The sequence below is a fragment of the Ranitomeya variabilis genome, chromosome 2, assembly GCF_051348905.1.
Source record: "Ranitomeya variabilis isolate aRanVar5 chromosome 2, aRanVar5.hap1, whole genome shotgun sequence".
NCBI classification, from domain to species: Eukaryota; Metazoa; Chordata; class Amphibia; order Anura; family Dendrobatidae; genus Ranitomeya; species Ranitomeya variabilis.
Genome location: NC_135233.1, coordinates 721,181,928 through 721,198,026, shown reverse-complemented (window position 1 = coordinate 721,198,026; position 16,099 = coordinate 721,181,928). Strand labels below are relative to the sequence as shown.

Below are 16,099 nucleotides of genomic sequence, written 5' to 3'. Positions count from 1 at the left end.
CCAGAGTCCTGGTCGTTGCAGTAATGTCGCTCTTCCACCAGGGGGAGTGATATTACGTCTGATGGTACTAAAGGAGTTCACCTTGCCAGATATCACAAGTCACACACCACACTTCACATCCAGTCCACCAGGGGGAGCCTTGCTTCTATCTATTAGGGCACTCCTCACACACGGGTAAAACTGGTGGGTTGGATAGGAAGTCAGTCAGAAGCTACCTGGGATTGACCCAGAGAGGACCTGTCAGGCAGACAGGGGGAGAAGGAGGAACATCTGAGCTGCAGACAGAGGGTCCCTGTCAGGGGTGGGATCCTGACAGAGGCCTAGCATGAGATAGATAGCTACGGAGCTGCGCCTGCCCCACATGCGGCAGCATCCTAAGAAAGGACACGAAGCGAAGTGTATTGTGGAGAGTGAGAAACGAAGTCACAGCACAAGGAGATAATACCGGGAGGAGTTCTGCCCCAAGATTGGCAGCCTCCTTCTGAGGCGCATAGCCGGTGGCCAGAACACCGAGGGAGTAATTGACTCTATGCATTACTTCAGAGACCGGCAGGACAGTCAATTCCAAGTTGGCTGCAAGACCTTAATACCTAAGAAGACACGGTGGCAAATTGTGGGGGTCGGGGCATCTCTAGGGTCCCTACAAACAAGCCCCAGGCTATCCCAGTCATACGGGTTGTCCTATCCATACCATCTGGGGGACAGAGAGAGAGAGAACATCAGAAACATCTACGAAAGTTGTGAGGACTATCCCGTGGTGCTCAGCAGGGAGGTACTACAACACACAGGCGCTAGTAGGAAGGCTACTGATTTCCACCTGGTTAAGAGAACTCTGGATATGCCTTCGGACCAACCGGACTCTGCCTGCCCGGTGAACGGTGCTCTGGACTGTGGACACTGAAGTCTTCAGTAAAAGGTAAAGAGACTGCAACCTTTGTGTCCTCGTTATTCATTGCGCCTTATATCGTCCACCATCACCACCTACACATCTGGGAAGCCCTGGGGACATACTTCACCTGTGGGAAGGTATACCATGTAGCTGCCATTCCATCACCCCAGCGGACCCCTAAGCAGCGTCGGTCACCCTGACCGAATACCACAGGTGGCGTCACGAACACCAGACATACTTCACCTTTAATTGGACGTCCCTCAGAAGGGCCACGGACCGGGTCGGGCCACCGTGACATCCCCAGAACCGAGAGACAGACCCGGTACCGAGTACTCCATTGCCCTTAACGTGGGGGCGCTCCAATAGTTGCACACTTACCTAATTAGGAGACCTGTCTAAACTATAGATAGGGTGTATACTCACTTATATATTGGTGTATACTGCTATAGCTGTCCTCCCTTTGTGTTTTGAGGCACCTTTTTAATATTACTGTTTATCTTCTATGACTTTTTAATATCTTATTGAAATAAAATGTTTTAAATTTATCTCGTTATTATTAAACACTTCTTGATCTCGATACTGCATAATTGCCGCATGATGAAAATGGTTCTCTTTATTAAACAGCTGCACATAGTAAAAACTAACAAAATAAACTGTCAGCATCTCTTCTTTCCGATGTCACACTTATGCTCAATAGGTCATTGTGGTCATTAATTTTCTGCACTGGCCACTTTTCGGAGGCTTGAAAGCAGTCATGTGCCCTACTACTGACATCATGGCTCTTATAATAAAACAATGATTTCTGTAATACATCACATGACTACTGAAGTGCTCCCATGCTTACTGCTTGTGAACAAGGACCACCACAGTGTCAGCGCTGGATCACTGGGGGAGAAAAGGTGAGGATAGTTTATTTTGTTACTTTACAATATTTGCCGCAGTTTCTGAAAGTTCTAGATTTCCACTCCTAATATCAATTGACATCAGTATTCTGTATCATAATCATATTCCTCATCTTCCTCCATGTGAGGTTTCCCATATGATATCTCTGAAGCCTTCAGTTGTTTCTTACTTTCTCTGCTTTTCTCAGAATTATAGGAGGTTTCACACCCTCTTAGCATTGTATTAGAGGACATCCATCCCTCCCCACGGCAGTATGGTGGCTCGGCACACTGTCCTTCCTTGATGTCAGTTCCTTTATCAATGAGTAGTCTTCTGACCTTAAGAAGACTACAGGTGCAGTTCCAGGGGTTTCCGTCTAAGTAGAGGTGTCTCAAGCGAGGCAGGGATTCTAAAACGCCATCATCTATGGAAGCGAGCTTATTGTTTCTAAGGTTCAGAACTTGAAGGTGCTTTAAATGTTTTACATCATGGACTCCAACTTGATCAATCTTATTTCCTTTGAGGTCTAACCTTGTAAGAGTAACTGGAAGTCTAAAAGTTGTAAAGAAACAATATAGTTAATTTACCGTTAAAGGGAAGCTTTCACCAGGTTTTCGCTATGTAATCTGAGAGCACCATAATGTAGGAGCAGAAACCCTGATTACAGTGATGTGTCACTTACTGGGCTGTGTTATGCTATTTCAATACAATGAGTGTTTCATTAGCAAGTGATTGGACAAGCTGTCTTGTGCCTCCTAGTCCATCCGCACCGCCAGCACTGATCAGCTGATCTCTATTAGTATACAGTGTACACAGAAAGTTGTAGTGTGGGTGAGGTTATACACAACTCAACTTCTCAGCTCTGCTAGAACTGCAGTAGAGAAGGCTGTGATTCTATTATAACTTCTGCATCCATTAAAATAAGTTATATGTCTTGGAATAAGGGTTTCTGTCCTTATCTCATGCTGCTGTCAGATTACATAGCAAATAAATAGTTATAAGAAATTAATAAGCTCTAATTTTGTCAGGTGGAGATAATAATAGAAGAGTCAGGATCATTGATGAAGCAGAGGTTGCATGAAGGATGGCTGTATGTAGGAAGGAGCACATTTGGACAAGGTTTTGTAGGTTAGGATTTGAACATTGGGTGATGCACGAGGAGCATAAAGTGTTGGATGAGTAATTAAAGAAGGTTGAATTAGTTAAGTCAGTTTGTAGAATTGGAAGGGTGCCTGTCTTCTTGAAGAAGTTGGAATACATTTAGTGTAATATTTTAGTTGTCTCCTACGTGGGGGAAGGACAGTTTAAGAACAATGGACTCAATTTATTAAGGCCAGGGTTTCATACAGAATTCTTAATGAAGAGGCGTGCAGCAATAAGATGTGCCACATTTATTAAGATACGCATACAACTTAATGATTTTGATGCATCTTATCAGTGGCGTGCGCCTCGCCAAAAATGTTTCTGGTGTAAGGAATGCTGTCAGTTTTGAAGAATGTGACAAGTGGGTGTAGCAACTCCCTGCCTCCTCCCAGTCTCTACCTATTTTGGAAGATCTGCTCAAAACTGGAGTGAAAGTGCCAAATGTTGCAACATTTTTGCACAACTTCATTTTGTGCAAAAATTTAGCAACTTATCAATTTGTTTTACACCAATTTTCTGGCATATACACTTTGATGAATTGTGGGCCTAATTTTTTTTTAACTATTGGATAGGCAGGAGTAGTCATCAATGCCAAGAACAGGATGCCTAATCGGTATGGCCTTACAGATTGTCAGTCAGTAATACTCTGGCAGGCAGTAATGCTTTGGAATACCTGGTATTCCAAAGGATTATGTAAGCAATTAAGTGATCACAGTTTCAAGTCTCTTAGTAAGACTTAAAATCATAAAAAAGAAAATTAAGCTCAATAAAGTTTAAGAAAAAAAGCATCCATTTTTACGTGGTGTAAATATGACTTTTGTTGCTGTACCTCTAGCTTTTCTGGCCAATTGGGGAAGATCCTCAACTCTTCTGAGGGCTGTATCTTGGTGTTCGCATCCATTCCTTTAGCATATGCCAAAACTGTTTCATTTTGACATACGATGGAAAGGGCTAACATACCTTTTTTTACTGTATAGGAAAGTGTAATTGACATTTTTTCATTTTTAAAAAATATTTACATGAGAATCAGTTCCTGTTCCTTGTTCATATAGTCACCTAAGTCACAGCTTCAATTTGCAAAATATATATTCCTGATATAGCAAAAAGATAGATCTGAACAAGCCTGTAGATTAATTCTAGAACCCAGTTCTGGATAATTTGGTGGCCCAAGCTTGCAGATTCTATTTCCCTTATGGCATTTCTGATTTTGCTATAAAAAAGAAAAACCTCATTAAAATTTCACAATATGACACTTGGCCATTTTCTCATTATTTAGTAAGCACTTACCCCATAGGAATAGAAGTTAGAAGATTTTGCTCCATAGCTAGGTTGGACAAGTGGCCACACCACTGAAGAGCCTTGTCTTCAAACACAATCATGCCATTATTATCCAGGAATAGATGTTTCAGGCTGGCCAGGCCTTTCATATCGTGCACCGTTATTCTTGAAATCCGATTATTGCTGTAGTCAAGTCTCTGTAACTTTGTTGGTAGTTTGTGAGGGAGCGTTGAGAGTTGGTTCTTGGAAAGATCTAAAGTTGTCAGATTGTTAATAACTTGTAGTCCATCCGCTGATAACAACTGATTTCCAGAAAGATTAAGATCAAATAGATTTTCTAGCTGTCTCAAATCTCTGGCACGCATGGTTTTTATATGATTTCTCTCTAACCTCAAGGATAGTAGGGATTTAGGCAGTTGTGGTGGAACTCTAACAAACTGGTTTCCAGCTAACCTGAGATATTGTAAGCTTGGGAAATGTGTGAAGAAGTTGTCATAGAAAAACATCAGTTTATTTTTCTCCATATTCAGGTATTTGAGATTGGGTAATCTGGCCACTCCAGCTACAGAGTGTATACTATTCCCTTCCAGAATAAGGGTCTGTAAGTTACTAAGGGCAGAAAAGACCTCAAATGTTAATGTACTGAGCAAATTGTTCTGGATTTCCAGGACCCTGAGCCTGGTTAAACCTTCAAAGTCTTGGTGATTAAGTGACTGAATCAAATTATCACCCAATTTTAGGGCTTCCAGCTTTGAGGGAAAGGATCTTGGAATACTGGTGAGCTTATTGTTCCATACTTCCAACACCTTCAGGTTGTTCAGTGCTCTGAATGTATCGTTTTCAATTGTTTCTATCCCACTTGAAAATAGCACCAATTCCTGCAAGCCTTGCATCTCACGGAAGTCTGAAAACTGTAAGAACATATGTTATATCAAAAGGTGGTACTGTACTGTCACCCTTGTTAATTATGTCACATGAGACATGAGCGGACCTTATGATGACTTAATGGGGCTTAGTAACATGTGGCAGTTTAGATATTAGTATATGGCTGAACACATGGTCAACCTGCGACAACAACCAAAGCATTAAAACCAACATTGACAAAACTGATGTCCATATAGATGACTTAGGAGGGTTCATCCTACTGACATGTTCCATTTAAACAAACCACTTGTTCTGTTAATTGTGTTAAGTTATTTATATTGTATATGTTTGGTTAGTTTATTGCAAACAGCAAAAAGTTTTTTTTAAAAATGTGTTACTAAATCTCATTTGCAATGGAGGTTGAATCATTTTGATGCAAGTGATGCAAGTCACATGTGTCTACATTTTGCTCATGGGAGACAACAGAAAATTAAAAATGTAATTTTCAAGACGCAACCCTTTTTCGTTTTTGCGTTTTCGTTTTTCCCTAGTATATGTAGCCTGGTGGGGAGGTCACAATAAATAAGATGGGCGTACCCAAATGCAGACGTGGGGAAGCGTATCTAACGCGGTGTCCGCCGTTGGTTAGACCTATTTTGTGCACCAACACAGCTATGCCGCGACATACTTCACCATTAAAAGTTCATAGACACCAAACATGTCTAGGTTTTTTTATCTAAGTGGTGAAACAAAATTCCAAACTTTGCTAGAAAAAAAAAAAATTGCGCAAGTTTCTGATACCCGTATCGTTTTCATTTTTAGGGATCTCGGGTCGGGTGAGGGCTTATTTTTTTGCGTGCCAAGCTGACGTTTTTAATGATACTACTTTTGTGCAGATAAGTTCTTTTGATTGCCCGTTATTGCATTTTAATGCAATGTTGCGGCGACCAAAAAAACGTAATTCTGGCGTTTAGAATTTTTTTCTTGCTACACTGTTTAGCTATCAGGTTAATCCTTTTTTTATTGATAGATCGGCAATTCTGAACTCAGCGATACCAAATATGTGCATGTTTGATTTTTTTAATCATTTTATTTTGAAGAGGAGTGATTTAAACTTTTATATTTTTTTAATTTTTTAAAACATTTTTTCTTTACTTTTGCCATGCTTCAATAGCCTCCATGGGAGGCTAGAAGCTGGCATAGCCTGATCGGCTCTGCTACATAGAAGCGATGCTCAGATCGCTCCTATGTAGCTGAATTCCTGCATTGCTATGAGCGCCGACCACAGGGTGACGCTCATAGCAATCCGGCATCAACAACCATAGAGGTCTCAAGGAGACCTCTGGTTGTTATGCCGACGCATCGCTGACCCCCGATCATGTGACGGGGGTCGGCGATGCGCGCATTTCCGGCCCGATGGCTGGAAGCGGTAGTTAAATGCCGCTGTCAGAGTTTGACAGCAGCATTTAGCTAGTTGATAGCGGCAGGTGGATCGCGATTCCACCTGCCACTATTGCGCGCACATGGCAGCTGTTCAAAACAGCTGACATGTCGCGACTTTGATGTGGGGTCAGCGCCGGAGCATACATCAAAGGGGGAAACACGACATGCGCAGTACTAGTACGGCGCATGTCGTGAAGGGGTTAATGTAATGTACATATAGAAAGTTATTGTCTTTCTTTGCATACACTGGTGAACATCAGTTTTTTCAATATTGGTTTCAATGCTTTGGTTGTTGTTCTTATATGTAAATGAGCTGTACAGGATAACTAGCTGGACACTGATCTGCATGAGAATCTGCCTCCAGAGCTTATTTTAATATTTATATTATATATATTAACCCTTTACCAACTATAGGATTAGTAATGGAGAGGTGTCTTATTGACGCCTCTCCTTTACTAAGCCGGCTTAATGTCACCTTACAATAGGAAGGTGACATTAACCCCTCATTACCCCACTTGCCATTGCTACAGGGAAAGTGGGAAGAACCTGGCAAAGCTCCAGAATTGGTGCATCTAATAGATGTGCCTTTTCTGGGCAGCTGCGGGCTGCTGTTTTTAGGCTGGGGGACCCATATCCATGGCCCCTTACCAGCCTGTGAATAGCAGCCTGTGAATAGCAGCCTGCACCTGTGAGTTTTGCCGGGCTGGTTTAAAAATATAGGGGGGACCCCACGTAGTTTTTTTTTCTTTCATTCATTCTCCCCTGTTCGCCGGCCAAACAGGGGAGAAGGGATGACAGCCGTGATCAGCACCACACGCAGGGGAACAGCTCTTACTGTAGCGCTGCTTCCCCAGCGGCCATCCGTGTGGTACTAATGCGGCACACGGACGGCACACGGTTGCCACATGTGTGCCGCACATAGTACACACACGGACATGGATATATCCGGTACCATGTTTACTGGTTCTGGAAATATCAGGACGTGTGACACCGGCCTCAGTCAGTGCCACATCGTGGTTACAGCTGTCGCTCACTCTGCACTGATGATCCGGCTGTCAGTCAGTGCCACGTCGTGGTTACAGCTGTCGCTTACTCTGCACTGATGATCCGGCTGTCAGTCAGTGCCACATCGTGGCTACAGCTGTCGCTCATTTCGCACTGATGATCCGACTGTTAGTCAGTGCCAAGTCATGGCTACAGCTGTCGCTCATTTTGCACTGATGATCTGACTGTCAGTCCGTGCCAAGTCATGGTTACAGCTGTCGCTCACTCTGCCTTGATGATCCGGCTGTCAGTCAGTGCCACGTCATGGATACAGCCGTCGCTCACTCTGCACTGATGATCCGGCTGTCAGTCAGTGCTACATCTTGGTTACAGCTGTTGCTCACTTTGCACTGAGAGGTTACTGAAGGTACGCCGGCTGCACCTCTATAACTGAAAGCCAGAGGATGCCAGGAGGAGTAAAGTTAATTTCCTCCCGTTAATTGGGCTTTCAGTGCAGTGGCCACATGGCTTTAGAATGCTATTAACCTGCAAATCTGCAAATGAACCCCATATCTGCAGGTTAACAGCATTTTTTGACATGACAGACTTCCTTTAAGGCCGGGGTCACACGTGCGAGAAACTCGCACAAGTCTTGCATCTCAATACCCGGCACTGCCACCGGCACTCGGGACTGGAGCGTGTGGCTGCATGTATTTCTATGCAGCCGCATGCTCCGGTCCCGAGTGCTGGCGGCAGTGCCGGGTATTGAGATGCGAGACTCTTGCGAGTTTCTCGCACGTGTGACCCCGGCCTAGTGGCCATAAGCTTTGAGCATAGTGGATGTTTAATACACATATAAAAAAGCTATTATTTAGATAAGTGCCTATTTTCTTTTATAGTCCTATAGCTTTGCTTTTTGGTAAAGACAAACGACAGAAACAAAATATTTGTCTATGATGCTGTCAAACTAATGCTTTAGTCACATGTCAGATTTTTGGTCACTTTCATCAGTATTTATAAATAGAGAAGAGAGAATTTGCTCGGGTCCCTGCTTATTCGGCAAGCTATAGCGCTTGCCGAATAAGCTGCAGAGGGAACCTGGATACATGGAACGTGCCGGCTGATCAGCTGTTTGGCTCCGCAGCTGCATGTGTCGCCGCTGTGTGACAGTTATTACACATGCATGGCGAGTTTATTTGTTGGGCTCTCCATGCCTGTGACGTGACTTTCACACAGCCGCGACACGTGTAGCTGCGGCGCCGGACAGCTGATCAGCCGGCACGTTCCATGTATCCGGGTTCCCTCTGCAGCTTATTCAGTAAGCGCTACAGCTTGCCGAATAAGCAGGGACCCGAATAATTTTGCTCATCTCTATTTATAAGCGAAATAAGGAGAGAAACTGTATAGGCTCATTCACACCACCTTATTGTTTATAAAAAAAAAAACAACAAAAAAACATACAGCACTTGTACCAATGTTATTCAATAGAGCAGGGCTGATCAGCGTTTTTTTTCACTAACCGAATCTGCATGTAAAAAAAACCAAACAAATTGCATGTGCTAGTTTTTCCCATAAATTGGATGAAACTCACCCATTTAAGTCTATGAGTGTACAAAAAAAATTGGATACTACATGGAGCCACAGTATAGCGTCCTTTTTTTATGGATACATTGCAATTCTTTAACATGCAAGTAATTAATAACTGCTCTTGTAAAAAAAAAAAAATTGCATACGAATGACAAGTGATTAAAAAAAAAAAAAAATTGATATTTTATATGGTCGTGTGAACCTACCCTAACATAGAATCACATCTCTACTGAAATTTGGAGCTGCGCCTGGTTTTGGCTTAAATACTGATGAAATACTGACCGAAAATACTGATGTGTAAATAAGGCACTCATAGCAAAAAGGATAAAGCCATACAAGAAATGACCTTAGAATTATTGACGCCCTTCTTACCTGTAAGTGCTTGATCTTGCTGTGACTGATGTATAGTTTCCCAATGGTGGCAGGGATATTACTGGGGATGGCCAGCACTCTGTAGCACTGCACGGTCCTGGGGGAGTCACAGCTGCAGCGTCGAGGGCAGGAGGGCAGACAACTGTGGACGCAGAGAACAAGACATAGCACGGTGGTAATCATCATTGTGCCTGGCGTACTACCGATAGGCCCAAGAAATGGTATATGTGGGGTATATATTGTGGTTCTGTGTATTTACAGGTGATAGGAAACAATAGTGCCTGGGCCGGAGCTGGTCCTATGGGTAAATACCAGTTTGCTGTAACCAGGGTACTGGAATGTGCTTATCTACACTGTGTGTGTTTTCTGATAACCTATATATACCAGATAGCTTTATCAATGAGTTAATTAAGTGACTTTAGAAATAGATCATAAACTTGACAAGTCCTAGCTATTTGGAAAGATAATGTGTGGTTTTGAGAATAAACCTGGATTTACTTATGTGGGCATATCCAGACTAAAAATATCCTTTATTTATTGTCACACATAGGGGCAGAATAACTATTTTTTATATAATAGACAGGTAGACTTAGATTAGAAAGTCTTAGGACACTCCTGGTGTTGGCTTACAAATACTGATGTAAAATACTGACCAAACACTCAGCGTGTGAATGTGGCCTTAGGCTATGTTCACACACAGTGATTTTTAAGCATTTTTTCGGCAGCCAAAACCTGCTCTCTTGGCAGTAAAAATGCTGCACTCAAAACCCAGGTTTTGCTTTATTTTTACGGCGTTATGTAGCTGCATTTCTTTTGGTGCGGAATATATGTGATTTGTCTAAAGTACATCTTTAACCCCTTAGTGACCATCTATACGCCTGTTAATGGGGGTCATTAAGGGGACTTATTCCTCAGCGCCACTTTTTAACGGTGCTGAGGAATAAGTGAATGGCACCCCCACTGGCGCAATTCCCGGGGGTGACAGATATTCATGATATTGGACAACCTGCTGTATCATCCCCGGCCGGTTTTGTTACCGATCAAGGCTGATTAACCCCTTAAATACTGCTGTCAATCGCAACAGCGATATATAAATGGTTAACAAGGGTTCAAAAATGTGGATGTTACAAAATAGTCACTGCAGCTGTAGATGAAGAGAGGTGTAATTTCTACAATGGGGTCACTTTTTTATTTTTTCTACTACTATGGCACCTCAAGAGCTCCGCAAATGTCACTAGCAAACTATTTTAGCAAAATCTCTGCTCAGAATGCCAAATAGCGCTCTTTCCTTCTCAGCTTTGGCGTGTGGCCAAACAGTAGTTTCTGATGACATATGGGCATCACCATATTCTGGAGAAATTGCCTAATAAATTGTGGGATCCAGTTTAATCTATTAACCCTTGTGTAACTGAAAATTTGCAGCAAGTAAAAAAATAACATTTTCACCAAAAAAATATTTTATTTCCATGTGCCTATTTTATAAAATTCTGTGAGGCACCTGTAGGTTCAAAATACTTACTACACCCCAAGATGAATTCCTTCAGCAGTGAAGTTTCCAATATGGGATCAATTGTGGGGGCTTCTGCTGTTCTGGCACCTCAGGGGCTCGGATAATGGCACCCTCAATCTATTCAAACAGAATGTGCATTCTAAAGGCCAAGAAGCGCTCCTTCCCATCTGATCTATGCCCTTTGCTCAATCAGTAGTGTACAACCACATATGGGGTACTACCATGTTTGATAAAAGATTTTCTCCTATTATCCCTTGTGTAAATTATAAATTTGGTGCTAAATCAATATTTTTGTGGAAAAAAATTAATTTTTAGTTATCACGTCTAAATATAAAGTTTTGTGATTCACCTGTAAGTTAAAAATGCTTAGTAAACCAATAAATTAATTCCTTGAGGGGTCTAATTTCCAAAATAGGGTCACTTGTGGGGGGTTTCTGCTGTGCTGGCATGTCACGGCCTCTGCAAATGCGACATGGCATTCACAATCTATTCCAGACAAGTTTACACTCCAAAAATCAAATAGTGCTCTTGCCTTTCTGAGCCCTGCCATGTTTCCAAACAGCAATTTTTGACCACATATTGGGTATCATTGCGTTCAGGAGAAACTGAGTAACAAATTATTGGGTCCGTTTTCTCTTATTATCCATTGTGAAAAAACAGAATTATAGCTGAAAAAACGTAATTTTCATTTTCACGTCCACGTTTCAAAGTTCTGCAAAGCACCTACGAGTTCAACAAGCTTAACACATCCCTAGATGAATTCCAAAATGGGGTCAAATGTGGGGGTTTCTGCTGTTTTGGTACCTCAGAGACCTTGCAAATGAGACATGGTGTCTGTAATCTATTCCAGCCAAATTTACATTCCAAATACCAAATGTCGCTTCTTTTCTTCCGAGCATGGCTGTGTGTCCAAATAGAACTTTCTGACATGTGGGATATTGCCGTGCTCAGAAGAAAGTGGGTAACAAACAGTGTGGTCCATTTTTTCATCTTACCTCCTTCAAATATTTGGGGCTAAAGCAAAATTTTAGTGAAAAAAATTGAAAATTTTCAATATGACGACTTAGGCTATGTGCACACGTCAGGATTTCTTGCAGAAAATTCCTGAGAAAAGCCTGAAATTTTCTGCAAGAAATCTGCATGCATTTTTGCCGCGGTTTTGACGCGTTTTTGCCGCGCTTTTGGTGCGTTTTTTTCCGGACATTTCCCAATGCATTTTATAGTGGGAAATCCGCAAAAAAAATGCAAAATTAATGAACATGCTGCGTTTTTTACCGCGATGCGTTTTTTTCACGGACAAAAACGCATCATGTGCACAAAAATTGCGGAATTCATTCTAAATGATGGGATGCATATTGCGTGCTTTTTTTTTGCGGTTTTATAGCATTTTTATCGGGAAAAACTGCGAAAAATCAGCAACGTGTGCACACAGCCTAAATGTTATAAAATTCTGTGTAATATCTGTGAGTTAAAAATGCTGGCTATACCCTTGGATAAAATCCTCAAGGGGTATATTTTCCAAAATGGGGTCACTTGTGGGGGTTTCTGCAGTTTAGGCTTCTTAGGGGCCCTGCATATGCGACATGGTGCCCACAATCTATTTTCACCAAATTTGTGTTCCAAAATTCAAATGATGCTGTCACAGGTTTACTGCGACGGAGGAGCCAAAAGACCACAGCTTCTGATTTCTGCAACTCCTGTCCTGATCAGAAGCACTTTAACTTCATATTAAATGGTCGATGACCACCATGTCTCCACAAGGCTGCAACGTCAGTAAGGAGGTTGCAGGATCATGTTTGGGGCCGGAATCATGGGGACAGAGCTGGTAGGCCGCATTCTGGTCCCTGAAGGTGTGAAAATGGCCTTGACGAAGAATATAGAATTTCATCCATGGTACAAAAAGAAGAACCAAGCCATTCGTAGCAAAAAGGATCTCATGTTGCAAATAATACCTCTGACTCATTGGCTGCGATAGGCATGAGAGGAGAGAAGCTCATGGTGTGGCCACCATCCTCTCTTATCTCAACCCTATTGAGAACCATTGGAGTATCCTCAAGCAAAAGATCTATGAGGTTGGGAGGCCGTTCACATCAAAACAGCAGCTCTGGGAGGCTATTCTGACATCCTACAAAGAAATTCAAGCAGAAACTATCCAAAAACTCACAAGTTCAATGGATGCAAGAATTGTGAAGGTGATATCAATGAAGGGGTCCTATGCTAACATGTAACTTGGCCTGTTAAGGTATTTTTGATTAAAAAAAGCTTTTGATTATGGTAAATGTTACTTCTTAATGCTGCAAATTCAACAAATTACCATTCTCAGTTCTTTACAACCTATTCCTCAAGTGCTTGCCTCTAATCTTCCACCTGAAGGTTCTCACATATACTTGTAGCTAACGTGTAATTCAGGCATATTTCTGTTCATATGGTTTGTGGCTTGTGAGGCAGGGAGGGGGATAATATGCGAGGGTCGATGTGTATTCCCCAGGATACGGATGGAGTCCTATTAGACCTGATGGAGTACCTTGTGGTCACAGCAGGACGCCTGTGAGTCACAAAGCAAAATAAAAGTAAGCATGGACCTGGTCAAGCTCTTTGGCCAAGACATTGTTCAGGAAAACCCGTTATGGGCTTTTATTTTTGAAACACACTACAGGAAGGTAGCAGTGCGGTCCGTTTCCTCCAGGCCGGGTCTTGCAAGTGGCCCATGGCCACAGATTCCAGTTAAAAAAAAACCCTGCAGCAAGGGTTTGCGTGTGTCGTTTTGGAGTTTGCAACTTGCGGAGCAGTTGGCTCTGCAGAAGCTCAGTCCGTGTGTTAACACAGAGCCAGCAGAGCAAACTCCTTGCACCCTGCAGTGTGATACAGTGGTGCCGTTGCCCTCAGCAACCGGACTCCCACAGACTGTTTCGTTTCCCAGATGCGATCCGGAGGATGCCGTATGCTGTACACTGTGTGAGTGTGGACATTAAAACACGTTTTCTGTGAACTTTTCCTGAGGTCACTGCCTGTCACACTGAACCAACCCCGCTGCACTACAGGCTGTAAAGAATGCTACTGCGTGCCGCATATGGCACCCAGGCCACAAGTTGTGCACCCTGCCATAGAGGGTTAGGAGAACATACCTTTTCCTGTGAGAAGTAATGATAATCAGACCTGATCTCTGAAGCTACTGTTTAGTATACAGCAGAGATGAGTATTATTACAAACACTTTGAGATTTTATCTCATGGCAGTCAGTGTGGGGAGAGGGGTATACTACAAAGTCGACTGTGAAAGGAGAGTTGTAGTTGCTGAGGTGTTTAAAGTCACTGTTAAAGTGACATTACTGCTCTAGTAACAAAATCAGGAATGCAGCAGAGGCCAGAAGCCGATGTTGGAATAAGGGTGGGTGAGTATTGGATGACTTTGGAATTATATGCATTTTACACAGTTTGGGGTCCATTTTACTGAAAGTGTATGTCCCCTTTAAGTAAAAAGTAAATGCATTTCTATATATATATATATATATATATATATATATATATATATATATATATATATATATCCTCCTTCTTCAACTCTCGCTTTCTAAAACTCAATGTAGACAAAACCAAACTCATCATCTTTCCCCCATCTCAAGTATCCCCCCCTACCTTATCTATGTATTACGGTAAACGGCATCATGCTCTCTCCTGCACCTGAAATCCGCTGCCTCGGGGTAACTCTCGACTCTGCCCTGTCCTTCAAGCTGCACATCCAAACTCTTGCCAGCTCCTGTCGCCTCCAAATCAAACATATTGCCAGAATCCATCCCTTCCTCAGCCCACAATCTACTAAAACTCTTGTGCATGCCCTCATCATCTCCCACCTCGATTACTGCAACACCCTCGTCTGTGGCCTCCCCGCTAACTCTCTTGCACCACTCCAGTCTGTCCTCAACTCTGCTGCCCGGCTAATCCACCTCTCTCCTCGCTACTCCCCTGCATCTCCCCTCTGCAAATCCCTCCACTGGCTCCCAATTCCCAAACGAATCCAGTTCAAACTACTAACACTGACCTACAATGCCATCCATAACCTGTCCCCTCCCTATATCTCTGAACTAATCTCCCACTATCTTCCCTCACGTAATCTTCGATCCTCCCAAGACCTCCTACTCTCCTCCACACTTATTCGTTCCTCACACAGCCGCCTCCAAGATTTCTCCCGAATATCCCCCATCCTCTGGAACTCCACGCCTCAACACGTCCGATTATCCACCACCCTCGGATCCTTCAGACGGAACCTGAAAACCCATCTCTTCATCTTCAGGAAAGCCTACAGCCTGCAATAACATTCTGCCGCCTCACCACCACCCGAGCTGCCACGTCACCAACCGCCGGAGCTGCCGCGTCACCAACCGCTGGAGCTGCCGCGTCACCAACCACCGGAGCTGCCGCGTCACCAACTGCCAGAGCTGCCACGCCACCAACCGCCAGAGCTGCTGCCTCACCACCGCCAGAGCTGCCGCTCCCCCGACCTTCTGTCTAATCCCCATTATCCCGTAGAATGTAAGTCCGCAAGGACTGGGACCTCTCCCCTCTGCACCAGTCTGTCATTGTAAATTTGCTTACTGTAAACGTTATCTATAACCCTGTACGTAACCCCTTTTCTCATTTCCAGCACCATGCAATTAATGGCGCAATATAAATAAATAATGATAATAATAATATGGGACCTGTAGTTTTTACAGTTATAAGGGGCTGTGTTCTCACTCTCTATGTAACCATGATGAGTTTCTGGTGAATTTTAGTCACTGTGTGTTTTTGCTTCTTCAAAAACACAGCGTCTTACAGTTCTAGCAAAGTGGATGGGATTTATAGAAATCTCATGCCCATTTTGCTTCTTTTTAAAGCTGCGTCAACGCCACAGCATGTCAATTTCTCATGTGGCTATGCTGATTTTTTTGTGCAGTATTTCCCCCTAGACTTGCATTAGGTGCAGAAATTCCGCAGGTAAAACACGCATATACGTTTTTAGTCCATTTCCATAGCAGAACGCATCAAAAACACATGTAATCCGCATCTAAGTATAGCAATAAATTTTGTCAAAGCAAAAAAACAGAAAGTATAAAAAACAAAGCAACTTTATTTAATTCATGACACACCACAAAGAGACAAAAAACACAGC

The 16,099-nt window shown here is 42.9% G+C and overlaps 1 protein-coding gene across 1 annotated transcript; it reads right to left on the bottom strand.

Annotated features, from left to right (window-relative positions):
- Positions 1-1,574: 1,574 nt before the first annotated feature.
- On the bottom strand, positions 1,575-9,628 carry LOC143803937 (nephrocan-like). The gene is made up of 3 exons (XM_077281693.1): positions 9,443-9,628; positions 4,202-5,103; positions 1,575-2,323 (listed from the first exon to the last, which is right to left on the bottom strand). The coding sequence occupies exons 1-3, from the start codon at positions 9,626-9,628 to the stop codon at positions 1,873-1,875; spliced, it is 1,539 nt and encodes a 512-aa protein (XP_077137808.1). The 3' UTR covers positions 1,575-1,872.
- Positions 9,629-16,099: the final 6,471 nt, after the last annotated feature.